Here is a 27,995-nt window from a genome sequence, read left to right as displayed (position 1 = left end):
TGCAGGTTTGAAACAGTGCCTGCTTCTTGGTAGCAGTGTTAAGAAGTTACATGTATGCAAGGCCAAGTCTGGTGCTTGGGGTACAATGGATGCTCAGGAAGTGTTCACAGTGACTAGCATGGACACGCCCTTGCCACTGACATTGTAATCTCATGCAATCCTTACAGCAGCAGCAGCAGGATGGACAGTGACCCTACTTTATAAATAAGGACTCAGAACCAAAGGCCCTTTGTATTGGGCTGCAAAGGTTGGCTGAACTTTGTCTAGGTTAGACCCAGGGCTACGACCCTTCCCAGACATATCTGCCAGGTCTTGCCACCGATGCTGCCATTATGCGGCAAGTAGAATGTAGTCTGCCTCCTCCAAAGATGTGAACCCCAAACATCCAGAAAGGACCCTCTCTTTTAGCTTTCCAGACTTTCTTTCCACTTCTGCTGCCCCTCCTAGCTGCTGTCCAGTTTCCCAGCTGTTTATAATCGTGTTTGATAGACTGTTTTCTGATAGGAACCCTGCCCCTCTAATAGGAAGTTTAGGGAGCAAGAGTGCTTTCTCATGTTTTTGGTTCTGACTTTAATGGGGTCAGGGCGTTACATGTCTGGGTGTCAGAGGGATAACAAAGATGAAGCTGTCCATCAGCCCTAAGACTCCTTTGTTAACAAAATGCTGCTTGGTGGGTAGAGGCGGGATTAAAGGAAATTGGAGGTGATGATGGCATCTGACAAGGGAGGCCTGTGGGAACCAGGGTAGCCTTTCTTGATCTCGTCTCTAACTGACCCCATACATCCCCACAAGAACTCAGCTGGCAACCTGCAATGGCATAATACCCATCATACAGGTCAGAAGACAGAACTGGAGAGACCCAGACTAGCTCAGCTTCCAGGCAGTGGGTCTCACCAGCTGCAAAACAGCTGGTGTTCAGGAGTGTTCAGAACGCATGCGTGAGTTGATCTTTGCTACACTCATAATCCAAACCATTGAAATCACCATGTCTACGCCATGCCAGGGCTCAGTCTCAGTAGAACCTGCTGAACTGGCCTCTTGATCTGCTAATTCATTCAGCATTGGTTGAGCTCCTACTGTGTACAAGCACGATGCTAGGTACTGTTACAAAAGGCTATGTTCTTCTTAGCAGGATTCTGGAATCTAGAGTATCTCCTGCTTGTTAGGGGCTTAGTAGTCAGCCAGTCGGGACATAGTCTCATTCTGTAATCTCCTTAGATGGCTGCTGCACACTTTCTAGCCCAGGGCCCCACCTTCCTTCCACAGTTACCCAGGGAGTCTCTGTTTTCTTTTTTCCACAGAGAAGTGATCTGAAAGCTAGCTAGTCTTTTGACCACAGGGCATCACTTCAGCAATGACTGGCATTCCCTAACTTTTAGAACTGTCTATTTGATGCTTCCTTGCTCTCTTGCCTTGATTATATTGCAAAAATAAAGGTTATTTTTTAAAATTCACTGTTCACTGGAATGCCTTTCCCTATGCTTGAGGCCATTTTCAAGAAATGTGGTTAGATGGAGGACTTGACATCTGCATTTAGTGTAGGTGCTAGAGGTTCTGGGCAGAGGGACCAGCTTTGGCCTGTAGACACTTCTGGTATAGTGTGGAGAAGGTTTACTAACAAATCTCCACACCGGGTGCATGTTAGGACTGCACCTCACTGTCAGGACACAATGAGTTTTCCTCCTACAGGGGAATGGCAGGCACCTCTTGCCATGGTGGGACCAATCCAGGGCCCCTCTTCTTTACATTTCTTCCCCACCAAAAGATTCACAGAGTATACCAGGGGGGGGCATCCCATCCTAAACAATGACGGAGTCCTTAATGGTCTGGGAAGGAAGGATGCCCTTATGAAGAGAACATCAATTGTACTTATCAGTTTGCTTATGGGATTTGGGCTAGAGCAGGAGACAGGACAATCTGACCTTGAGGTGGCCATGGAATTACAGAGAAGAGAGAGAGAGAGAGAGAGAGAGAGAGAGAGAGAGAGAGAGAGAGAGATTGATTGATTGATTTCCCTTGGGCTTTGCTCTCTCCTAACCCCCAGCCAACTGAGCCACTCAGAGCCTATCACGCTACACACTCCAGAGTCAAGCCTATTATAATACCTCTGATCCAATCTTGGTCTCTGTAGATGAACCATGGCCCCCAGAAGCAGCATAGTCTTTCTTGAAGCCTAGGCCTGAGCTATCTAGGATCTCTTCAGGCAATTGAGCAAAGGAAGAACCCACAGAAGGACTAGGCAAGTCGTTCTAGACCAGAAAGCCTGCTATGAATTGGTAGCAGAGGCCCGGGTCAGTCTCCTTTTCATCTCTGTTCTCCTAGCTCCTCTGGGAAAGCTGGTTCTCTAAGAGGGGCAGAAGGTTCTCTCCTCTCAGACTGTTTGGCAATGATGCTCTTAGCTGGTTTACACTGGAGATCTCCTACATTCTAAACCCTAATCTGGGTTCTGCTTTTTTTTTCCCAGGGGGCTATCATGGCTGCTTGAGGTCTCACCAGGGCCTTGCCTGCCTCCTTTGCAGAGGACAGCTTTCCACAGTCACTCACTCTGAGCCCAAAGCCATGCATCTGGGCCAGCTCCTCTCCCAGCTGAGTCCCCATCAAACATTCCTAATAGTTTGCACAAGGGCACCTGCCCCATTAGTCAGTCTGATTGTCCTGTCTCTTTTGATAAGGGAGCAGCAAGGAGAAGCAATTGGGAACTATGCTTACAATGAGGTCTCAATCAGACAGCCACCAGATCTTGTTTAGCACACTGCATGCCATTAGGTACAGGGATGTTTCTTCTATACACCCATGTGCATGACCTCTTCCAAGGTGTCATCTGGTGGGAGGTACCGCCCTGAAGGGAAGCAGGATGGCTTTTCCTGTAATGTTATGTGCCTTCAGGTGTCCCCAGGCTTCATAGACCCATCTTCCTTAAATGGCAGTTGATCCTAAGTTGTCTTCGGATACTCACTCTGGGCTCTCATCTCCAGGTTGCTCCAGTCCTAAGGACAAAGTGGAATTCTTTTCTCTATCTGCACTCCCCTGCCTGATTTCTGCCCAGGCTAACTACAAAGGGGAAACTTGTCCTTCTGGCAACTGGGATCTACGGGTATTCTAAAGGGGCATTCAGAGTATCGGCTTATAAAGGTACCATAGCAGCAAACTAGTCCCCTGGCCCTTATGGAATTACTCTTTCCAGAGCTGGATTCAGAAGAATGACGGGCACAATAATTATGTCTTGCATGAGTAAACTTGAGAAATCAAGCAGGCCCTGTTAGTCATGCATTGAGCCAGCTCTTAGTTGGTGTGCCCCAGGAATCTCCAAGAGGATTACAATGCACAGTGGTGCCCCCCACAGCCTTACACTGGCAACATTTGTCCTTGGAGGATATTGCTGGACTGGAGTTCCATGGAATGCTCTAGAGGAAGAACTGCCCTAGAGACTGACTTTCATTCCTTCAGCTGGTGTCTATTAGAAAATACTGGTGGGTGGATATTCAATGGGCAGAGCATGGGTTTGGGAATAATGTTGACCTGTGTATTGAAAGCTCTGCCTTGCAGTAGTCTAGATGTGTGCTTTCTGGGGTAGGTAAGCATAGGGTATAGCTTAGCAGCTTGGGACTCCACTTGGTGTGGGCTATGTACATATACCTAAGATCTCCACTTGCATGTACCATACACACACACACACCTCCTAACAATGTACCTAGCAATCTAGGACTTCTACCTACACAACGTACATACACACTCCACACTGAAAAATGCAATGCTTCTCTGTTCCTAACAACCCTTTTGTAGATAGTTTCTTTTCAAATATATTCTCAACCGTACCTTGGTAGGAAGGGAGGGGCTTCATCCAGACTATACTGTTTTGAGCTGCCTGCATGGGAGACAAACTGTTCTACAAGTGAACTTTGAGGGAATGATTCCTATTCACTATTTTACATCTATTCATAATTAGAAATGAGTATGATTAAAATCAGATGTTTCATAGGAAAGGAGGGGCAGAGGAGAAAAATATAACTCTAATCTGTCCATCAAAATAGAAAAGCATCCACACCATGCACCTTAGTAATCAGGCCCTCCTTATTCTAGCCCCTATGAGGGGAAGCCCCAAACATGAGCCATGCCATGCCCTGGTACTCTTTCACGGCTGTGACCTGCAGTCACTCTTGACATTGTATCTGATTTGCATTATTCATTTGCTGTGGAATTGTTTCTCTGCTCCTTGGCCATCTCTGTGTGTCGATATTTCAATTCCTCGGTTAAAACAGTAAGAACTTGGACACATCCAGCTGAGAAACCAGCTACCAGTAAAAGTTAAATTCTCTGATTTCTGTAAGATGGGCATTGGTGTTACCAATCTCAAAGGGAAGAAGAGAGACTACATGAATGAAACAAGGGTGTGGGCCATGTTTGCCACACCTTGAACACTAGTTAGTGTCTGTTCTGGCCATCATTACCATTCTGATTAGGTGAGGTTGAGGGAGAGTCCAATACTTACAAAGAAATAACCACAGGCAGGAAACAATAGTCAATGCCTCAATATACAAAATGTCAAGCAAGGAAGCAAAGATCTCTTGAAGGACATGACACTTGGGACAAGTCCTTGAGGACCAGTCAAAGTTTAGAATGAAGTAGTGAAGGAGCAGGCAGAAGAAATACACAAAGAACACCTTGCAGGGCAAAGTCGCCCAGGGGAGCTATGGAGATGGCTGGAGAGCAGCGTAAGTGGAGACTAGAATGGAGGGAATGGCTGGCAAGCTCAACAGCCAGCCAGAGGGGATGAGGGCGTGGAGCTGGAACACCAGCTGGCAGGCATGGCTTCTGATGGATGGGAACCTGAGAAACAATGAGCCAGGGAAGGATGACAGAAATATGGTTCATCTCTCATTGGCACAGGCGACCACTTCCTAAAAATAACCCCAGCAGCACAGACACGGAGAGAAACAATTAATAAATTGGACCTCCTGAAACTGAGAGGCTTCTGTAAAGCAAAGGACATGGTCAACAAGACAAAATGACAGCTTACAGAATGGGAAAAGATCTTCACTAACCCCACATCAGACAGAGGTCTGATCTCCAAACTATACAAAGAACTCAAGAAATTGGACACCAAAAGAACATATAATCCAATAAAAAATGGGGGGGGGGGGCTGGAGAGATGGCTCAGTTGGTTAAAGAGCACTGGTTGCTCTTCCAGAGGTCCTGAGTTCAATTCCCAGCACCCACATGGTGGCTCACAACCATCTGTAATGAGATCTGGTGCCCTCTTCTGGCGTGCAGGCATACATGGAGGCAGAATGTTGTATACATAATAAATAAATAAATCTTTTAAAAAATGGGGTAAAGACATAAACAGATAACTCTCAACAGAGGAATCTAAAATGGCTAAAAGATACTTAAGAAAATGTTCAACATCCTTAGTCATCAGAGAAATGCAAATCAAAACAACTCTGAGATTCCATCTTACACCTGTAAGAATGGCCAAGATCAAAAACACAGATGACAATTTATGCTGGAGAGGATGTGGGGTCAAGGGAACACTCCTCCATTTCTGGTGGGAGTGCTAGAGGGCACAGGATGTCAGTATGCTGATTTCTCAAAAAATTAGGAAACAATCTACCTCAAGACCCAGCAATACCACTCTGGGATATATACCCAATGGATGCTCAATCATACCACAAGGACATGTGCTCACCTATGTTCATAGCAGCATTATTTTCCATAGCCAGAACCTGGAAACAACCTAAATGCCTCTCAACCGAAGAATGGATAAGGAAAATGTGGTACATTTACACAATGGAGTACTACACAGCAGAAAAATTTTGTGGGCAAATGGATGGATCTAGAAAACATCATATTGAATGAGGTACCACAGACCCAGAAAGACAAATATCATATATACAAGTATTATAAGTGGCTTTTAGACATAAAACAAAGAAAAACCAGCCTACAATTCACAATCCCCAACCTAGACAACAAAGAGGACCCCAAGAGAGACATACGTGGATCTCATCTACTTGGGAAGGAGAAAAAGACAAGATTTCCTGAGTAAATTGGGAGCATGGGGACCATGGAAGAGAGTAGAAGGGGAGGGGGGGAGGGATGAGAACAGAGAAAAATATATAGCTTAATAAAAAATAAGTATAATTTTAAAAAACCTTTCAGATAAAAAAAAGAAATATGGTTCATCTAAGGACCCCCAGGAAAGGGAGTTTGGAATATGTCTTTTACAGAAGTCTTTCAAGCAGGATTCTTTGGAGGCAAGACAGGGCTTGAAGGAAGAGGCAGAAATGCTGGTGAAGGTGCAGAACACAGAGCTCCAACTGGATGAGAGGGTGGGGCTCATGGGAAGTCATCAAAATGTAAGGGAAGTACTCGGGCCACCTTGCAGTGGCTTTGGCAGCAACCTGCCTAAACAAGGAAGTGACTAAATGCTTCAGGCCCCTGGTATGGGCACGGGCAATTTCTACTCCTGCCCAAACCTCTAGAATGATTTGGCCTTGATAACACCCCCTACCCCATTCACTGGAAAATACTTGACTGAGAATTCTTGCATTTTACGTGGGTTCTGGCTGACATGCTGAAGGAAACCTTGAGGACCTGATACACACACAGATGCGTCTTTGAGTGACAGGCCTCTAACTCCGTTTGCTGTCCACTCTGAAGTGCAGGCTGAGTGTGACACTTGGCTAATAGGATTTTTTTTCCTCTAGATAATACAGATTTTCAAAGTCATTCAGGAAAATGAAGTGCCAGACAAGGTTGGAAGCGAGCGTGATATGGCGGGAGCGGTACCTAAGACGCACATTTAGGTAGTCGCTGGGTCCGGAAGTAAGATTCCCGCATCTTGAGAATGGGATGGAACAAGAACAGAGCAAAAGAGTGCATTTCCGTCTTGGCCTCAGGCAGAGACTGTGAGAGAATTGACCAAATGTGATCGGCCGGCTCGTTCTGGGCACACGAATAATGTCCCTGTCCTACTGAAGCCTCCGAATGATGCACAGGCAGATGGAACGAGGGTATCATTATGGGAAAATGGGCCGAGAGTTAGGGATGCTGGCATGAATTTCCAGCTTTGATTTCTTTCTCTTCTTTACCTTTTTGAAAGCCCCAGTCCTTTGATATTCACACAGCATCATGTCGAAGAAGATCGGGATGGTGGCTTTCCTGAGCTCAGCCTCGGGGATAAGTGTCATCTCTAATATAGGTCCCACCATGCCTGGGATGAAGCAGATTTTGTTCTGGCCTGCAAAAGAAGAGGGACAGGGGCACATGAAACAGTTCCGTGATGGACAGACAGATCCTGCTCCCGGAAGCCGGGGAAAGGAAGAAAGGAGGAGGAAAGTCAAAACAGGAGTTAACTCTTCTGTAGCTGTTTACCAGGAGACAGGCAGCTTTGAACATTATGTATAGGCTGGCTTGCCAAGAGAGGAACACGCATCATCCCAAACGAGCCCCCTTTGTGAAGGCCAATAGCGTTTGAAGGTTGATAGCGAGGGCACGGGTAAGTGCTTCAGTGTTTGGGAAGGCTGAGAGCAACGGCATGTTTAAGTGCATCAGTGTTTGCGAGGGCTTCCACCTGCATCACGCCTCTGCAACACACAGCCCTAACTGAAGAGAAGCGCGGGCGGTGGGTGTGCAAGCGCGTTTGGAATTAAATCTGTCTGCATCGTAAGCCGTGCTTCCGAGGTCTGGATAAAACGTTTCTAACAGCGGGCTCTATGAAATAAGAAAAGCTCGTCTCTCCTAAGAAGCTGTAGAATAGCTTGGTTAGGGGGATTTAAAACAGCACTTTCAGGCAGATGGACCTCTGACGCCTTCTGTTTCATTGCAGGCAATGCCCTTTCGGTCTGCAGTTTAGCCAGGCTTGCTTGGCTCCAGGGCCACGTGCCTGCCTGGCTCCTGTAGCTCCAGGGCCTTCCTTGAGGATGCTTTCCCTGCCGCTTTCTGCTCTTCTCCTTCATCCCGTTTCCCCTGGGTGGCTCCCATCTTAAGTCCAACACAGGAACACAGGCACCCCTGCTTTTCACCCTCCACCCCAGCTAGACTGATACCTACTCTGCCCGCCCCCAACCTTTCACCCAACTGTGAAACGTCCTTACTTAGAGACTCATTTGATTGACACCTGCTTCCTGTACTGGACTCCATGAGAGCAGAAACCTGTTCCTGTTCTCACCATCCTGGCAGACCTGAATGGAGAGCAGATTCGAAACCCAGGCAGCGTCTATCCACTGAGGAAAACGCTTTGCCTGGCTCCTTAGCCACTAGCTTTTTGACATGGACATGTGTCTCACCAAAGGCTGAGCAAACCCAGATCTTGAGAAATCATGTGAGATCATGTCTGTGTGCACTTGGCACAGGACCAGGCAGATTCAGCGCCCCACGACAGATGGAATGCCTAAGGGCACCAGTTCCGGAGCCTCGCTTCCCCAAGTTGTAAATGAAATTGTATCAACTAGATGTGCCATGTTGAGCAAGTGTGTCTCACCGCTCGGGGACTCAATGTCCTTACCTACAGCTTAAGCTAACAATAGTATTCATGTCATAAAGTCATTTTTAAAAATAAATGAGTCATGGGCTGGGGAGATGGCTCAGTGGGTAAAAGGGCTTATTGCCCAAGCATGAGGACCTGAGTTTGAATCCCCAGAACCCATGTAAAAGTCAGACACGTATCCCCATAAGTTTCTGTGTGGGAGCTCATTGACTCCGGACTGACAATTGGGGAGCCTGCATAGGACTGAACCAGGCCCCCTGAATGCGGGTGACAATGGTGGAGCTTGCGTAGTATGTGGGGCCGCTGGCAGTGGGACCAGGATCTAACCCTAATTAAAGCATGAATTGACTTTGTGGAGCTCATTCTCTGTGGAGAGAGAGCTTGCTCAGGCTAGGCACGGTGGGGGGTGGGGCTTGGTCCTGCCTCAACAGAGACAAACTTTGTTGACTTCCCAGGGGAGGCCTTCCCCTCTCTGTGGAGTGGTTTGGGGGTACAGGAAGGTAGGGGGGAAGAAGGGGGACTGGGAGTGGTATATTAAAAAGTAATAATAATAAAATAGACATGTAGCACAAGTGTATATGAGCTCAGCAATACTATGAGGGGATGGGAAGACAAAACAGGAGATTCCCAGAAGCTGGCAGACGAGCCAGTCTGGTATAAGCAATAGAAGCATGACAAGGAGATCCCATCTCAAACATGGCGGAGGTTGGGGACCAACTAAAGTAGTACCTAAAGTAGTCCTTGGGCCTCCACATGTATTCCATACCATGTATGCACACTTATATTCATATTCTCCCCCCCCCCCTTTACAACAAAGCCATTATTCAGTGTGCTGCCAGGTCAATGCATGTCACATGGCATATGTCACAGAGCATTAACTATTGTCACCATGCCGCTTTCTCAGAAAGAACCACAGAAGGCAGCCTGTTGAGCAGAGTTCAGTAAGCACTCCAGAATGTGATGCCATCCCAGAGGTGAAGAAGGAAGATTAGCACCTAGGAACTGCAGAGTCCCCAGGGAGTGACGGTAGACGAATCCCAGCGGTGGCCCCCTTGAAGCTGACACCATGCCTATGCCATCGCTAGTGGCCCCTCTTTCCCCTTGCACTCTATAGCGCAGGAGCCTGCCTGGTTTCCTCCACTGTGAGGAAGGACATGGGGCAAAGGGCTCCTGAGGATATAGACACTCAGGCGGCACCGTGTGCAGCCTGGCACGGCTTCTTTCGATTAAAGTGGGAAAAGGAGCTGAGGAGGAAAGGTCATTGAAAATCAATTCTCATTCAGCCTTAACTGTCATGTTGGAGGATTCCCCCCAAATCCAGGGGAAAAGGCATCGTCCGAAGAAATCTGCAGTTATGGGAAGTAAATGAGGAAGTCAGGCAGAGTTGAACGGCACAGAAATGCGTTTCTGGGCAATCAGCTCTATCACTGAAGGCATTTGGATTAAACTCGAACCTCAGTTCCTTACTTTAGCCCAAACAGACAAAAGGAAAATACTCTTACTTCTTCCTCCTGGTTTGTAGTAGTTGCTAATACAGGCTTCTGACTTTGTCCTTCAAGATCCTTTTCAAACAACAGGAGGGTTTTAAAATTCAAAGTCGAGTGCAATATTAGGCAGAAGGTAAATTGGAGCTGTCAGATAAGCAACGGCGGGTGGGGATGGTTGCTTATGCAACGAAGGCCTGTAGAATATCAGAGGGTGCCCGGGCGATAGGGATATCTTTAAAACGGTCTCAAATGAAGGATGGAGACGCTGTAGACTGGGAATATATTTTGATATTTTTGACCTGTTTTCTCTGTAGTCTGTTGAGGTATTTGGGAGAATGGGGAAAGAAGAGAAGAGAGATGCTGATCTTTAAATACACGTGATTGCAAAGGCACTTAACTTTGTCCCCCAAAGAAATATTATTCCTTTATACAAAAAAAAATCAGCACATTAGAATTCTTGTCTGAATAGCCAAAGGAGTGCATGGATTTGTATATCTTTATGTACATAGGCACACAAGCTCACAGAGAGAACACATTTGTAACTAATTGAAGAGAAACTCATTTGGAAGAAAAGAATTCTCCTTCAAGAAACACACCTGCTGCTGTATGCGGGGAAGAAAGAGAGGGATTGGTTTGAGACTTTTTTTTTTAATATATATAATAGATGCTGGATACTACTGAGGAGAGATAGCAATTAGAAACGGCATTTAAAATGCCTGGGAGCCAGCAGGTTAACTCCAGGAGGGGCAGGGCTGGGTGCTGGAAGGATCCAGTTTGGGAAGTTCAATGGGAGTTCAGGGAAAGCCTACCTGTGTGGATGTAAAGGGGCCCTCTGTGTTCCCACCTGAGTTGCTCATCAACTCAATGGCACTTGCCCATCATTCCTTCAGGGAAGACGGACAACTGAACACAGAGGATCTGAGATCACTAAGAGGGTGGGCAAAAAAAAAAAAAAAAAAAAAAAAAAAAAGAAGAAGAAGAAGATAGGAAATCATTGGGACTTTTAGAAGGGAGCTGAAGAGGTTGCAGATCCCATGAGGCTACTGCAGGACAGAAGAGGCAGACTATGTGGCTCACTACATGTTACCACAGACCCTGACATGTACAACAACAAGGGCAAGTTATGACATCTTGGGTTTCAGAGTCCGGTAGACCTCCTGGGCATTTCCAAATCAAGAAAACATCACTGTGTTCTCAGGGAGAAGAGCGAGGATAGTTGGTTAGTCTTTCAGCTTCAGCCTGGAAAACTATCCCGGCAGCTCTGGGACGTGCCTGGCCCTGCTTCCCTCTGGCCTATGGAGTCTCTGACACTGACTCCCATGGTCAGCTCTCATCACTCAACCTCCCTGGACCTCTAGAAACACATGGTACATGGTAGAAGGTTAAACAGTGAATAGAAACACAGAAACATGGGGCTTTTCAATATATGGGACCTGAGGGAACTCAGTAGCCTTAATGCTAAATAAAGATGGTGGCACAGTGGGTGGGGGTGGGGGTGGTCCTTTGGGCTCAGCGCTGTATCATGTTTTAAAAAAAGGAGAACTAAAACAAAATAACATTCCATGTGAAAACCACTGGGCCTTTTAATGGGAACTTACAGACTACTCAGCTTTTTGTTTTATACTTTAATTCACTCCTATTGTAAAGAATTAACGAGGGACAGGATCCAGATGGATTTTCTTTTACTGCTCTGACACTCACGGTCCTCCACACTGCTCTCGGGCCCATTGGATGCTGCCTGGTCCACCTTCACAGACGGGTAGAAGGCATTGCACTCTGCAGGCCATTGGCTGGAGGCCCCTTTGTGCCCTATTCATGCCTTGCACCTGCCTTCCCTCCGTACCCTGTCCTCAGCTTCTCCAGTATATCCTGCCTCTTCTCCCTTGGGCTTTCACAAATGGCGTCAGCCTCACTCCCCTCTCTGAGTCCAATCCCACACATGCTCATAAGAATAAACTCCTAGGCATTCTTTAGGATGCTAAGGCTCATTGTAGATGCTGTGAGCCATTTGTCTTTTGAACACTTGAGGTATGACTATCCAGGGGTCAATGTAGTCTGAGCATACAAAAAAATCTACCCAAGAATAAAATATTTTAAAACCTTGAAGATGTTTTATGCCGATCATCTCTTAAAAGTCATACAACTTTGAAATATGAAGTTAAATAAAATAGAGACCATTCCTGGTTTATGAGATTAAATATTCAACTTCAAAGCTACTACTAAAGCAAAGAATATTTTATAGAAATTGTCTTGAATTTTTTTTCATTGCTGGACTTGAACCTGGGGCCTTGTGGATGCCAGGCAACCATTCTACCTCTGAGCTACATTTCCAGCTCTGCATCTTGGATTTTGAATTTGGATCCTTTTTGTCCAGGCTAGTGATACGCAATTCAGTCCTCGCTCTTGATGTCAGGCAGATACAGAAAGCTGTACTCCAGGAAGCTTCACCACTGGGAGCAAAGGTCACCAAAACTCCAGGGTGCTGGGTTACTCAGCTGGGTGAGGATTTGTGATATATTTCCGACTTACATATCTTATTACAGTAGCTTATGCTGAGTTTATTAGAATGTAATCCCCATCATAAAGTACATTTGTGTAGTTAAAATTAATTCATTGTTCCTTTTAATTCTCCCTTTCTCTTACCCTTCCTTTGTCTTTTAGGACAGGGTCTCCTATAGCCCATGTTGGCCTATATAGCTGAAGATTAAATCAAACTCCTGATGGTCCTGTCTGCAGCTCCCATGTGTTGGCATTATAGGTAGCGCCATGTCCAGGCCTTTTGAATAGTCTGATAGTGTAGGTGCTACTGTATTTAAAATAAGACTTATAGCTCACGTTCTAGCCTAACAGGACAGGTCAATAGAAAGAAGAGCTTTTGACTCCTCCTTGTTGGAGTGGTCCATGACACTCACTCTGCGTGGTCCTCATAGGCTCTCTGTGCTCCTCAAGATTCTACTCTATAGCTATTTCATCTTTACAGACATGAATCAAAGAATTGCAACCAATATTCGACTTCTCAGGGGTACAGCTGAGTTAGTGAGGCCAGGCCTGTGTTGTTCGTCTGTTTGCAGTTTTAACCTCAGTCACATAACCTTTAGGTGGTGCTTGTACTGGATTCCTGTTATTGATGTGGTTAGTCACAACTCACTGATGACTTCAAACACATTTTCTCGTACTCCTGGAGAACAGAAGTCTAAAATGGGTTTTATTGTACTAAAACACCAAGGAAGAACACACATGACCGAGGTCAGAAGTCCAAGATAGAATGTGTTTCCTTTCCCCATCAGGTTTAGATGATTCTATTCCTTGGTTTATGACCTCTTGCCTTCATCCTTATTGGGCCTTCCTCAGACTTCTCTAGTTCTCATTTTTCTGCCTCTCTCTTCATATGCAAGGACCTTATAATTGCATAAGTCCATCTGGGTAACCCAAGACACCCTCACCACAAGAGTCCTTACTTTGATCATAATACTTGCATCCTTTATCATTTAAAGTACCACGGTCCACCACAGTGCTCAGTGTTTGCTATTAAGTGTATGGATGTGTGGATGGATGTTTTTTCTAACTCCACTCCGTATTTCTTCTGGCATCCTGCTATCCCGCTCCAAGCAGCGTGTTTGCTTAGGCCGCCTTCCTGGAAGTCTTGCCTTGTTGCATCTTTACTTCCGCCCTGAGGTGGGCCACTCACTCTCTGTCCTGCTTTAGGAGACATTTCCACCATGGTCTCTGTTACTCGATTGTTTCACCTTAAACAGCAATATTCTAAATGCCCCCACCTAAACAGTAGGTTCTTCCTTATAGGGTATGAGTCACGCCCTATTTCCCCTCAACCCTCCCCCTATCAGTCCACCTGGTTATTAAGAAAGTGTATAAAAAGAAACGGCCCAGTTGTTCTCCCGGGCTTGCCCACACATGTGGTCAAGAAGTCATTGTCTTTTTTTTTTTTTTCCCATGATGACAGTTAACACATCAGCCTGACATTAAACCAAGGGAAAGTGGGAAGGTTAAATGCAAAGTCATTTTAGCAAAATGGGCATTGCCCCATGCTCAGCAGAAATCCAGTGTTAGAAATCTATACCACTGGCATTGGTCCAGGACCCTAAAACACAAAAGGCACAAACCCTCAAACGGCTGGGCTCCTAACAGTAAGTAGTCTTCCTCACCAAAAACTTTCATCACATGCCTCCTTCCTCAAGTCAACATACGTGCAAGCGTGAACACACGCATGCCTATACTCTTCCCAGAAGAATGACTGGTAAATAACCTTCAAGTCTGAGATGATCCTTGCAATTAGTTCTCTGTAATCACATGGCTGTTACAGACTTTCCTAATAAAAAGAAGATACTGATGCTGAGTCTCTTGATTGCTGCTGACATTAAAGCACAATTTCAATACTAACATGCACTATGATTTACTCATTATCAGTATTCTCTGGAAAACAGTTGGCTATTTCATGTCATTTGAAAATGTATACTCTTTGGAAAAATTATTCATGAGAACATGAAGCTTGGGGTACAAAGACAAATTCTTCTATGGACAGCTCAAGGAACCGTTGCTTGCTGACCTTGGGTGTGTCCTTCTGCTTCAGCTGACCTGCCAGAGCTATGTGACCTATGAGATCAGAGAGTCAAATGAGCTGATCTATTCGTTAGAGGTGTCATGAAAATCTGGCTACCAAGGCTAACCCCAAAGCTCTCATTTTCTTCCTTAACAAAATCTCAAAAGACAGTCAGTTCAGAGCTGGGAATCGAAGAAGACAGAACGGAGTGTCACCTCCATCCTCAGCATGTGACTGTCCTCAAGGCGTCAACACCATTGCGGTCTCTCCAGCCATCATGTCATTCTCCAGAAAGTAAGAAAAGCAAAATAATGATATGCTGTGCTCTTTGAGTTTTCTCTTTCTCCCCTCTTCCCATTTCCTCCGCCCCCATTTCTCTCTTTGAAGAAATACTTTGCTAAATACACACAAACATGTTTCTGCTGGGTTTTCTTTTTTTCTTTGTGGGACAGATCCGGGTCACACGACCACCATCTACTCCGAGACATTGTTAGCTGAACAAATTTCAATTCTAAAAACAGAAACAAAACCATTATCATGATCCAGTCAGCTAGGAAAAGAAGAGCTACTGCATGAGCCCTCAGCAAAAGCTACTACTGAGAGCTCAGCTATTCAATGAGCTGCCCTTTCAAGCCCGTCATTAGCTGTGTAGTGGTCTCACCACATCGGTCCCTAATGAACTCAGAGCTTGGCCCTGGTGAGGATTATCAAGCTAATCTCATTAGTGCGCTAACCCCAGAATCCCATGGAGCAACAGGGGAGGATGTCAACGAGGCAGCCACTCATCCTCCCTGCCTCAGATTTCTGTTTTTATTCCGGAGAGAGACAAGGAAAAAGAGGGTAGCTATGTCACTAGTGAATGGAAGCCTGGGGTGTGTGTGGGTGGGTGTGTGAGCACCCCTTCACCAGGAAGACCCCTTCAGAATGCTGCGCTTTCTTCTTCCTCAGGAGTCTGGCCAAGAGGTGAAGGGTGTTTCTTTTGGCACAGTTTCCTTTGATTTCTGTTTCCTGCAGTAACCATCACTGAACAAGGGGCCATTTAGGGAAGACCAACGCAGGGCTGCAGGGCTGCTCTCCATGGTCAGATCTTTAGCAGCGTGGTGTGGGAATACAGCATTTAGATAACAATGCCAGAGGCCACCTCTAGTCCCCTTCGACACATAGAGTGGCCTGGGCCTCTCTGTTCTCACAATTGATCTTCAGAAACTCCTTGCCACCCCCAGCAAATACCATCACCGAGGGCAGTCACAATTCATGGCTTTTTCCCTGCGACCCCTAGATAGGTCTTTTAATTGTGCTAATTCATTCTTCAGGCATTTTGAGTAGCAAAGAAATCTGTGATGTGTCTGAGCAAGCCCTCCTGCCAGCATGTTTGTTTGGTTCCTACCTCTAGTCCACTAAGTGATTAGATATGAGCCCTTTTTCCTCTCTGAGCCTCAGTTTCCTCACTGGTAAAACCAAGGGTCAGATCATATAAAACCCCTTACCCAGCTGTCCTCAGGGGTTGGCACTGGGAGTCAGAAAGCCATTTATAACAGGACTTGCGTCCGTCCCCTGCTCACTTTAATTACAATATTCCTGCTTCCTATCCCATTTACTTATCGAGCATGGAGTCTTCTTTTTATTGGCCCTCAGCTAAAAATAAATGTTTGAAAAATGCTGGACAATATGATCTCTAAAGGGCCCTTTCCAGCTCTGGTGTTCTGTGATTCTAAGCAGGTGGAATATTTGGTAACAGCTTTTCATTCATCAGCATAATTGGAAGTACAAGACTCCCTGCCAAAACATAATCTATATCTAAATAAAATCTTCTGGGTGGAAAAGGGTGCAGTGAAGGATGTTCAGAGGAGAAGCAGGCTGTGTGGAGCCTCTTACAACCAACAGAGCAGAGCTCCTTGTTCTGTGATTCTGACAGAGCCTGGGGTGGGGAGCTGGGAGCAGAGGCCCAGAGCAGCTTCAGCTAGTCTCTGTTGGTAGGAATACAGTATGCACAGTGGGAAGCCATTCTCTCGCTGGGAGCATGCAATATTTTGAAAACATTCAATTAGTCATCATTGATATTCACACACTGGGAAATGCCTTGAAAGAACCAGGTTTTTGGCTTCTTTTGAAAAAAAAAAAAAATCGGAAGATGTGGTAGTGATGAGCTTGCATTCTAGCCAGATAGCAAGCGGCTGGAGAGCTGCAGCCACTGGTGGCTGCTGTCTGCTGAAGTCGGTTAGCAATACTTTGCTCCTGGCCCTTGCTTCCCCTCACACGTGTCTGCACTTACATTGCCTTCTGTTTTCTTTCTTTCCTTTTTCTATTGCAAAGCAATGGTGTTAGGTTTGGAACACACAATGTTGCACATGGGCTAAGGCTTGGCTTCTAGCTAATGTCAAGTATTTTCTGGAGGAGAATTAAACTTTAAGAGGAAGGGCCTGGTGGCAAGAAGTAGGTCTGTGGCTGTGTGTCATTGTAGGGTAGGGTAGGGATGGGACTGTGTTTTGCCACCCCCAACTCATTTCCTTTCCATCATGATCCGAGGAGCCTCTATTGCACACCCCTGACCTGCCGTGAGGTTCACCACAAGCTCTGAATTCACAGAGCCATGGTGGGCGGGCTGATGCCTCTGAAACCACAAGGCAAATTAAGGAATGGTCTTGGCTATTCTGATCCTAGTTACAAAAAGCTAGCTAACACAAATGAGAAGTGAGACAAAGTATTTCTGATAGCCCTGTCCTTATTCAAAGTTGCCAGACATAGGACATGATAAGAAAATATCTCCTAGGGGGAACATCATAATACCTGAAAAGGTTTTGATAGCCACAATTGGGGACAGTGCCACCAGCAGCTTTGACAATAGAGCTCAGACCCATTACCCTAGGATGGCCCCTACAGTCAAAGGTTATCCTACTCCGAATGTTGGCAGTACCTGCCCTGTAGAATCTCTATGGGTTACAGGGCTCTCCCTACTTCACTCTTTCAGATTGCTGTCTGAACCCCATTCTTTGAGTCTTATGGTATATACTGGACTGAGATTTGGTGACAAAGGGGTCAGCACAGCCCAATTAGGTTCCATCTTATTGGACCAGAATAAGAATAGGAATAAAAATTTTGATGTATGTGTGCAGACCTCCACAGCTACATTCACTGCAGTCTTTCTCTTAAGACTTTTACAGGAACTTTGTGAGCCAGTGTTAATTCCTTTACTCAGGCCAAGGGGTGTTAAATTCTCTTGCTCGACGGTAGCTTGTACATGACTTGGCAAGGCCCCAAGGAGACCTGCAGCAGTCTGTTCTGGGCCTAGGTCCTTTGCTCTGCTTTAGACTCTATGAGCCAACTCGTGACTTCCCTATCATTAAGTGTGTGGTCTTAGCTGGGGTCTGATGTCACCAACATCCTCAGAAACCATACTGGTATTCTACCTACTGTACTATATGCCCCCTCCTAGCAGAAAATAGATCTTACTCTAAAAGTTGCCCAGAGCATCTGATGAGGGCCAGAACACATGACGAGTTCTGGGGAAGTAGAAAACAAAGTCCAGGATGGTCATAGAGGTTAAAGCCAAGAGGCAAATCCCCTTATCAATGTCTCTACTGCTGAGGGCCAATAACTAAGCCCAGGGCAGAACAACTGAATTGTACACAAGAATCAAAGAGAAAACCAAATGTCAGAGATGGACTTGCTCACTCTTCACTGACTTATCCATCTATCTTTCATACAGAATTCGATTCATAAGCAAGATTATGGCTCCTGTGTTTATGGAATGAAAACTCCACTCTGAGACTTCTGGTTGTCCGAGCTCAAGAAAGCAACTTCCCACTTTGAGTTTCCCAATCAGTAAGAGAAAGGAGGTGGCCCTAAAGGGATGCACTATGAAGTTTCTATAGGATCTCTTTAGTCCATGCCTCACTCAGAATGTCAGCAACGGTCCCTCCCTCTCATCTCTCCCTTCACCATGAACCACAAGCCAGTCCTTCAGTCACTGTGACCACGGGCAGCTTCCAGAGTCATTCCTGGGAGGATCCATTCTCCCACCCTGTGAGGTCCAAATGTATTTAGGGGCCACATCACACAAGAAGCAGGATGTAGAACAGTGACCTCCAATTAGCAACAAGCATTCCTTGTTTGTCTTGACGTACGCGGACCACTCCCACAGAAGCCCTGCCTTCTCCCTCCTACAAATTCCTGTTTGACTCCATAGGTCTTCAGGAACATCACACAGAGGCAGATTCACGGGGAAGGACAGGGTGGGGGTTGGTCTTCAGGAAGGCACTGGAAGCAGGCAGATGTATCTTTCCAGCACAGGCGCGCCTACTCACCAAGCTTATACCACATATCACGGATGGAGAAGCCAATGAGCCGTCTCATGTCCCCATACCTGGAAGAAGCAAAAAATGCCTGCTTCAAACCCCATTTCATGACACCCTGCCCCCCTCAGGAGATCCAAGAATGCAACATACTTATTCAGGACTTTGTTGTACTTAGCGTGTGTGAACTGCTCCAGCTGCAGAGAGTCCTGGGTGATAAAAGCCACTGCCAGATGAAAATAGTTGTTCCACAGCTGTGAAAGAAAGAGGAGAACTGCTATGGAGAGGGCCTGAAAGAGGGGAGGCATATTAAACATGGTGTGACGTGAATAATTTATGAAGACGGCAGACGACAGAGGCGAGGCCAGTTTAATTGTGTGCTCTGCAATTTCCTAACTGGCACAGACTCTGAAATTAACATTCTGGCCAAAGCAAGGACAATGAATGGCTTTCTCCAGGCGCTGGCCATGCCTTTCCCCTCTCTGACAATGGGCTTGCTGGAGGAGAATTTTAGAGCTGGGTTCTTGTGGCGGTGGTGCTTTTTGTTGATTTGGTTTTTGAAAGACAAATAACTCACCCCAAATGGTGAGCTGGTTCCTGCTCTGAAATTATAGGTGTGTGAGAGTTAAGACTACTCGGGAAATCAGAGCTTCCTGCGATAGCACCCTCCCTGATCAACCTGACATGTCTTAGGAGCCAGCCTGCAATCCATTCTGACTTAAAGTGCTCTGCATTTGCCTTCCTCTCTGTTCAATGATCTTGAAGCCTGGTTCCGGGACCATCAGCAGCATCACACCTTCAGTGGGGGAGGGAGTGAAGCCTAGAGACATAGGTACCAAAAAACACTCGGTGAGGGTGATTCCCTTTCTACCAGCTTGTATGTCCTCAGCTGCTGTAAGTTTTCCAGGCGTATGATCTGCTGCTGACTGGGAAGGAGACTGGTGGAATCCACTCCCCCAGCTGGCGGTGAGCCAGAGCAGAACAAACACTCAATACATCCATATGGAAAGTACTCAGAAGGATGAGCACGGGGATGACAATACTGATGTGGGCCACAGACGGAGAAGATGAAGGTCCAGATTGGGTGTTATCAAACCTCGGCAAACTCATCTGCAAAGTTGGGGTGACCCAGTAGTCACTGCAGGGGGCTGCAGTGAGGGCACCGTGAGATGGTGTGTCTACAGGGCGTGAACCACAGTGAGAGCGTGCAAGAATCTGTTGGTCTCATTGTTGTTTTCTTTTCATTATCCAAGTGGATTCTTTTGTACCAAAGCAGAGCCTAGCCACTTGGATGCTCAAGGGGAAGTGTATTAAGATGCCTGGCTTGCTAAGTCTTTGTATGCTGTGTAGCAAAAGGACAGACCCAGCAGCAAGAGAGACTGCCCTGCCATGGAATCGGTTATCTTCCGATACAAGCAGGCCCATCACAGGCTACAAACAGCCATCACTGCCGTGGTCATGACTGCTCAAAGTCATACCTTCCACAGGCCTAGAGGTCTAATTTCAGAGAATATCAGGCCAGGGGTCCCATTTTCCATGAGTACACAGCTTAACGTCAAAGCAAGAAACCCTAAGAACCAGATATGTCACGTGACCACACACAGCTCTATCACTAGTGGACATAAGGAGAATTTAGTCATTTTTAATTAAGCAAAAAAAGTCATAAAAGTAACATACATATGGCTTTTTCAAAGTGCAAAAAAGCAAATGTTTCAATAACAAAACATCATTTTTCTATCCTGTCTTGAAGCATAGCCTAATGAAAAAAGGAAGTAATGTCTTGGTATCTTTTCAGAGAACTTCTGTGTCTCAATAAATACACATGCGGGCATCCTTCACAAACAGGCATACTGTTCTCTGCTTTTTCTCTTTACCTGTCCATATTGTGATTCTCCAGTACTGACAGGGATCTGTTTCACTGTCTTTCCGTGCCTCATAGTATTCTTGCTGTAAGGTTACTTCTTCACCTTCAACCCTTCCCTTTCACATAGACATGACCTTGGCCCCACTTCTCTTCCTCCAGCCCTAGCACTGCGCTAACCCCCCTCACTGGAGCCTCTTTCTGCTGAGAATCTCTCTGTGTGGTCTGCATTCCTAGGTCTAGAATCACAGAGCCTCAGGACAGAGACAAGTAGCCCTCTTTACTGTTTGTTTTTGTGGCTACTGCCCGGATGCTTTCCAGGGCTACGATCTAATCACCATCTCCACTGTCAGGAGCATGCTACCCTACCTGTTTGAGACTCGGTTCCTTCACCTGGAAAATGAGGATAATGGGCTCCAAAGGGTGTAGTTATAAGGACTAAATAAGGAAATCCTGCCCAGAAAACTCCCATGGACTCTAGCAATATAGGTTTAGATATCAATTCCTACATCAGCCTTCCCAGTAATGCACACTAAAGCAAATCTGCTGGCATCCATCCTCATTACACTCTGTGCACAGTGTTCATGACATATTCTAAACCAAAGACTTTACTTTCAATCTTCACTACGGAATGTAAAGGTCATATAGACAAAGACTTCATTTACTTGGATCACCTTGATATATAGGATGTTTAGCTGTATGCCTGACCCAGCGTGGATCACAACATTATTTGTGAAATGAGTTCACAGTGAATGGCCACAAAGAATTTTTCTATGTATTTTTATCAATCCCTCTCAAGAGCTGGAGAGTTGGCTCCGTGGTTAAGGGCCCTGGCTGCTCTAGTGGAGGATCTGGGTTCAGTTTGCAGTATCTATACAGCAATGTACAACTGACTCAAGGGTATCTGGTACTCTCTTCTGGTCTCTGTGGGTATTACACATACATATACACATACACATACATATACACATATACACATACATACACACAATTTAAAAATAATAAGTCAAATCCCTCTGAGAAATGACAAAATTTGTGTTTTTCTCCTCATTTAGACATCAAAAAACTGAGGACTACAGGGAAGAAAATTGCTCCATCCTACTGGTGAATGTAGCATTGAAAGCCAAGTAGATCTCACTCCTTAACTCTGTTGCTTTTTTAAAAGCATTAAATTAAATTACCACATGGTTGTGGTACAAACTCACAGGTTCCAATGGGAAGTTTAGATACAAGTATACCACTGTATAGCCACTACCCAAACATTCATGGATTCTTTGTGGTAAATGTCTCTAGTCTAGTTACTTTAAGATAGACATAGTTACTTTCACAAAATTGACTCTTATAGACTCTGCAAACTAACGAACTCACCAAGTGTGTGTCTTTCTGCATGTGGCATGTTTCACTTAGCACAATGTTCTTAGCATCTATTTAAGCTAAGACAAAAGGCGGGATTTATTTTCTATGGCTGAATAGTGTTCCACTGTGCATAGGACATTTCCTTTATGCCTTGCTCTGTTGATGAACATGTACATTGATGCCATGTTCATAGTATGGCAATAAACAAAGGAATGAATAATGTCCCTTGTCACTGATTTCCTTTTGAGTCAATGCTTAGTAGGGGAGTTGCAGAACTCCATGATGAAGTAGCCTGGACCCTCAGAACAGGCCCTTCAAGGTTAATCCATATCTTCTTTTGATCTCTGTGACCTTGAAGACAGCAATGAGCAGCAAGTCCTAGCATCCAGAGGGCACCATTGATCTTAGCTCCCAGCAGAAACCATCATTTCTTTAATGCCCAGGCCTTGGCGTCTTCAGAGTGGCACCCATGGAACTATTGGCTTCTTGCCCTTTGAATTACAAAACCACCACTCAGAGGAGAGGTTGGGGCTAATCTCCTTTCCCTGGCCCCTGCTCTGCACAGAGGTTGTTCCTGCTGGTATCACATGCATAATACATGAACCCACAAGGAGGTGTCAGGGTGTTCCAGGCAGGGTGCAGAAAACAAATCCAGTCTTACATGGGGGAGGAAGAGATGGGGGCGGGATAAAGAAAAAGAGAAGACTGAAAAATGACCCAGTTTTGGGGATACTTTTCGCTAAATATCTGTGGAAGCCTCATTAAAAAGAATTATTTGATTCTGTGTTCCCAGCTCGATTTCACCATTTACAGAATCCTGTGGGTGTGACAGCCTCGGGCCATGTTGTGTGATCAAAAAGCAGCTTCCCTGTTGGCTTGCCTGTCAAGAACTGACCTGAGTTCCTAGCCCTGATGCTTTTAAGGTCACTGCTGATCAGCACCACCACCACTGCCACCACTACTTCCTCCCCCACCATTGCCATCACGATCATCATCATCGCTATCATCACCACCATCATCACTACCGCCATTATCATCATCACCATCATCAAAATGATGCTAACAAGATAACATTCGTTAAATGGCTCTTATGTTGCCGGGACCATTCTAAGTGTGTTACATGAATCAATTCACCTAGAACTGTTCGACGAGATAGCAGTTAATGGCATCTTCATTTAGCATTGAAGAATCCAAGGCACAGAGCTGTGTAGTATTTTACCTAAAACCACACGATTCGTAAGTCTAACCTTTGCACACATGGGATGTCCATTTCCTAGGGCTCTTTCATATGTAATTTTTCTTTCAGGAAAGTTGTATGAAACCTAGAAGACTGGAACTCATCCTGTCCATGGGTAAGTACCTCTCTAAGACCATGGAGGAGAGTGGCAATCAGACTAGCAGGTCCTGAGGCTGAAATTGCTGACACCAGGGGAAAATGACAAACCAGCTGGCTTTTTATGGTCACATACTGCCTCTCTGGCCCCTGGGTATGTTGTCCCTCCAAACACAATGGCAATATCCACTTCTCTGAACAGGCTTGTAAGTGGATCCCATGGGCATCTGTGCTACATTTTCAGGGAAAGAAAACCTTTCTCTTGATTTTAAACAGCCAGAGTGACGTGTTTCATTGCCCTGTGAAAGATATATCATCTGGAGAGAAACCCTCACCCAAGACTGTTGTGACACCCTCAATCTAGAGTATGACCATGATTCCACATGGCAGCCTACATCAGCCTCTGCTGGTTTTAGTCTCAAACACATTACTGCATTGACTTCAAGCTCTCTGTGTGTGGCTTTGGGGTCTCACTCCTGCAACTTTAGAGAGGAAGCTAGTGGGCAGCAGTTTAAAGCTTGCAGGGCCGCTGGATGGCCCTAGCACGATTTCTTATGACCTGCCATATAAAATATGGGGAAAGGGCAGCTGTTCTTCTTACAAACATCAGTCACTTCAGGTCTCTGATCTGAATGCAAGGTCATGGGAGAGAGAGAGCAAGAACCTTGTTCAAAGAGGACCTTTATCCCTTCAGCCCAGCAAAGGTTCAACCCATCTTCCCAGCAGGGTCTCAACCCAGGTGTGACCTCCCCCAGGGGACACAGTGTGCACCAGGCACAGAGCACAGAGTGGCTGAGAACACAAGGCTCTTATTCTTGTGTAGTCACATCTTACCTGAAGGGGGAAAGAAGACATGTATGGGGACACAGGAGCAAGAGTGATGACCTGCAATAGCAGTCAGTGCCACAAAGAAGCTTGAGAGACCCAGATGTGACTTCATGGCCTCAGGGTCACTGGATGAACCTCAGAGAGGAGCCAGGCATGGCAGGCTCTTTAAGGAGCAACTATTCTGAGGGCAGCTGACTTGGTAAGCTTCCCCAGCATGCTCCTGGGCTGGGAGGGCAGGTGACATTTTACAGACGTATCGCTCAGGTGGGATGACATCCTTGCCTGAGCCGCTGAGCTAGAGAGGCCAGTGTGATGGAAACACAGCATCTCAGACGAGCAGGCAGGAAACAGCGTGGCCCTGAGTTACTACGCTAGGTAACTTCCATTCACTTGGTCTCTACTACCAGAGGCTCTAAGGTTGAGACTTTTCTGGAGGGGGTTACTTGGGGTGCGGGTGGGTCCTGCAGTCATGCATGCACAGCAGAACAGACTTTCCCATCAGGGTTTGAGAAGCGTGTTCTTTGTGTGATGTCTAAGTAGAGACATCACTTCACTTACCCATGGACATTCTTATCATCCCCCTGAGTGTCTCAGAGATCCTGAGTCTTGGCTGAGCACACACACACATCAAAGTGACTTTTGGAGGAATTGGGAAGTCACAGAGATATTCTTGAAAGCTTTACTGTAAATCATACTTCAGGGTCTGTGACTGGCTGTTTCTAGGCGCCAATGAACAAAACAGTAAGAAAACGTTACATTTTTAAAAGGTGGCACCTGCTGGCCGGAGAGTCAATGAGAGCCTCTGTTGTGGGAGGTCCCATTTGCATATGTGTCCCTGTCAACACTTCAGAGCTTGGCCTCCCCCTCCCCACTTCCCTTCTGCAGCATCTCCAGAGACACAAGGCTCCTGTGTGCTTGCAGGTGGCTGACGGAGTTATCAGCCCAATGGTGCCAGGACGGTCCTGAGCATCTCCAACACCTCACACTCACCTGGAACTCAAAGTTTGTGTGTTCAAGAAACTTCTGGTTCATAGTTTCCGCAAACTTGTTGATGGCTCTCAGGAAGACCCTGGAAGAGGAAACAAGGTCACTGGACCATTCGCGCCTCCTCTCTTTCTCCTCTTTCACAGCTAAAATTTACTTCTCCCTGGGCAGGGTTGGTCTTCAGATGAGGACGCTGCAGGTCAACACAGGGGCTGCGGCTGCCTTGCTAGAACTCAACAGCTGTCAGACTTTTTAGGAATTTGTCTTGTCTAACATTCAACCTCTTAAAAGCTTATGGCTGAAAAATCCACGCCATCCCGAAATGAAATAAAGAAAGATCCTTCCCTCGCCCACACATCAGCCAACGTTCCATGGGATCCTGTCACCTGAGAAGGCTGCCACCGACGTGTGGGTGAGCACCTTTCCAAAGGTCCCCTCCAGAAGTGTCTCTCTGAGGGCTATTTTAAGGATGTTGTTTTGATAAATGACATCACACAATGAATGCGGTTTCATAGCTTGCCTGTTTTCGCTCAATAATAAATCCCGCACCCCTTTCACACCAGTGAGTGCAGCCGCACGTCACCGTTTTTAATCACCAAAGAGCATCCCCTCTTTGGCTGCAGCTCAGTTTATTTAATCAGTTTCTTATTGATGGGCCATTTTGTGGTTTCTCAGATTTTTTTTTTCCCTAATAGACAATGTTCCCGTGATCACTCTTCCATGGACCTTGCACCTCCTTTAAGCAGTTCATTTTTAGTCCTTCAGGGACCCCGTGCTAGTCAAATTTCACTCACATTTCATGTTCTGGTGCCTGCTCACAAAATGGACCCTTCAGGTCTCTCTGATCGCCTGCCTCCCCTTCTCCTTCCATGCCGACTGTTCCTACAGCCTCCCTTCTCTTGCCCTGTCTTTCTCAGGGACACCTGGTCCTACAGGACAGCCCCACCCATAACCATTGCTGACCTTCATGGTTTTTCCACTGCCCATGGACAACCCGAACCCTCTCTTTACACCCAATGACCTTCATTCTTTGGGCCTGACCTTTCTTCCTATGATTACTTTTTTTTTTACTATTCCTCTGTGATTCAGGTCACTTCCTGAGTACTTAGTGACATGTTTTCATTTTATCGCCTGTTCTAATTCTGCTAAGTTAAAATGATGCTTTTCTGGTGTATACTTGAGGGTGTCCTGTCCAACCTCTAGGCATTGTGATGTCATTTTTGTCATTTATAAATGTGCTGGGACATGTTCATTGCTGTCCTGGGACATACAAAACCCAGGGCTGCAAGTTGAAAACACCCAGAATGCACTACTTCCTCTTTTTGTTGTTGTTGTTTGGTTTTTTTGTTATTGTTGTTGCTTTCATTTTTCTCAAATTATTTTCATTGTTTTTATTGAGATATACATTTTTCTCCACTTCCCTCTTTTCCTCCCCCTCTTCCGTGACCCCCCCCCACATTCTCAATTTACTCAGGAGATCTTGTGTTTTTCTTGTTTTTATGCAGATTTATGTATGTCTCTCTTAGGGAGGAACCTCTTTATTGTCTAGGTTCTCTGGGGTTGTGGCCTGTAGGCTGGTTTTTCTTTGCTTTATATCTAAAAACCAGTTATGAATCAGTACATATTATATTTGTCTCCTGGGTCTGGGATACCTCACTCAATATGATGTTTTCTAGATCCATCCATTTGCCCACAAATTTCAAGATGTCATTTTTTTTTTTTACCACTGTGTAGTACTCCATTGTGTAAATGTACCACATTTTCTTTATCCAGTTTTCAGTGGAGGGACATCTAGGTTGTTTCCAAGTTCTGGCTATGACAAATAATGATGCTATAAACATAGTTGAGCACATGTCCTTGTGGTATGACTGAGCATCCTTTGGGTATATACCCAACCGCAGTTTTGCTGGATCTTGAGGTAGATTGTTTCCTAATTTTCTGAGAAATTGCCTTGTTGTTTTCCAAAGTGTCTGTACCAGTTTGCACTCCCACCAGCAATGGAGGGGCATTCACCTTATTCCACATCCTCTCCAGCATAAACTGTCAGCCATGTTTTTGATCTTGGCCATCCTGACAGATATAAGATGGAATCTCAGGGTTGTTTTCATTTGCATTTCTATGATGGCTAAGGATGATGAACATTTCCTTAAGTGTCTATCAGCCATTTGAGATTCATCCGCTGAAGTTCTCTGTTTAGGTCTGTACCCCCATTTTTTATTGGATTATTTGTTCTTCTGAAGTCAAGTTTCTTGAGTTCTTTGTATATTTTGGAGATCAGTCCTCTGTGTAATGTGGGCTTGATGAAGACCTTTGGCATGGGAGACCACTTCCTAATTACACCCCAGTAGCACAGACACTGAGAGCAACACTTAATAAATGGGACCTCCTGAAACTAAGAAACTTCTGTAAGGCAAAGGACATGGTCAACAAGACAAAACCACAGCCTACAGAATGGGAAAAGGTCTTCACCAACTGCACTACTTAAAACCTTTGCTCATTCTCCTATGCACAGGTCACTTTCTCCCTCTGCTAGGGCAGTCTTCGTACCACATGTGACATCTTAGCTGTCTCCATGTAACCAAACTTCTGTTTTCGTCCATCAGCCATTCGTTCACAAGGCAGGGTCCTAAACATGCCCCTTGCAGCTTCATTTGCACACTCCGTGTGATCCCGGAGGATGCATCTGAATGGCTCAGGATCTGTTTCCTCCATCAGAGCACACTTTCCTAGGGATTGGGAACATAACATCTCTTACTCACGGGCTTGCTTTCCCAGTTTGTATCTTTATCCTAGGCCTCTCCTGTGCTCCCG

General features: G+C 45.7%; 1 protein-coding gene across 1 annotated transcript in view; it reads right to left on the bottom strand.

Moving 5' to 3' along the window:
• The window catches only part of Dock2 (dedicator of cytokinesis 2), a 398,899-nt gene that overhangs the window by 52,317 nt on the left and 318,587 nt on the right, over positions 1-27,995 (bottom strand). Inside the window, exons 30-33 of the mRNA XM_050138695.1 lie at positions 25,191-25,269; positions 18,976-19,076; positions 18,835-18,893; positions 7,089-7,237 (exon numbers count right to left, since the gene is read on the bottom strand). Coding sequence (XP_049994652.1) covers positions 7,089-7,237; positions 18,835-18,893; positions 18,976-19,076; positions 25,191-25,269 — 388 coding nt within the window. The remainder of the gene's footprint in view (positions 1-7,088; positions 7,238-18,834; positions 18,894-18,975; positions 19,077-25,190; positions 25,270-27,995) is intronic.

Source organism: Alexandromys fortis, unplaced genomic scaffold, assembly GCF_014885135.2.
Source record: "Alexandromys fortis isolate MF-2015 unplaced genomic scaffold, M_Fortis_MF-2015_v1.1 scaffold_11, whole genome shotgun sequence".
NCBI lineage: Eukaryota > Metazoa > Chordata > Mammalia > Rodentia > Cricetidae > Alexandromys > Alexandromys fortis.
The sequence above is the reverse complement of the archived record's forward strand: the minus strand, read 5'-3'. Positions and strand labels throughout refer to the sequence as shown.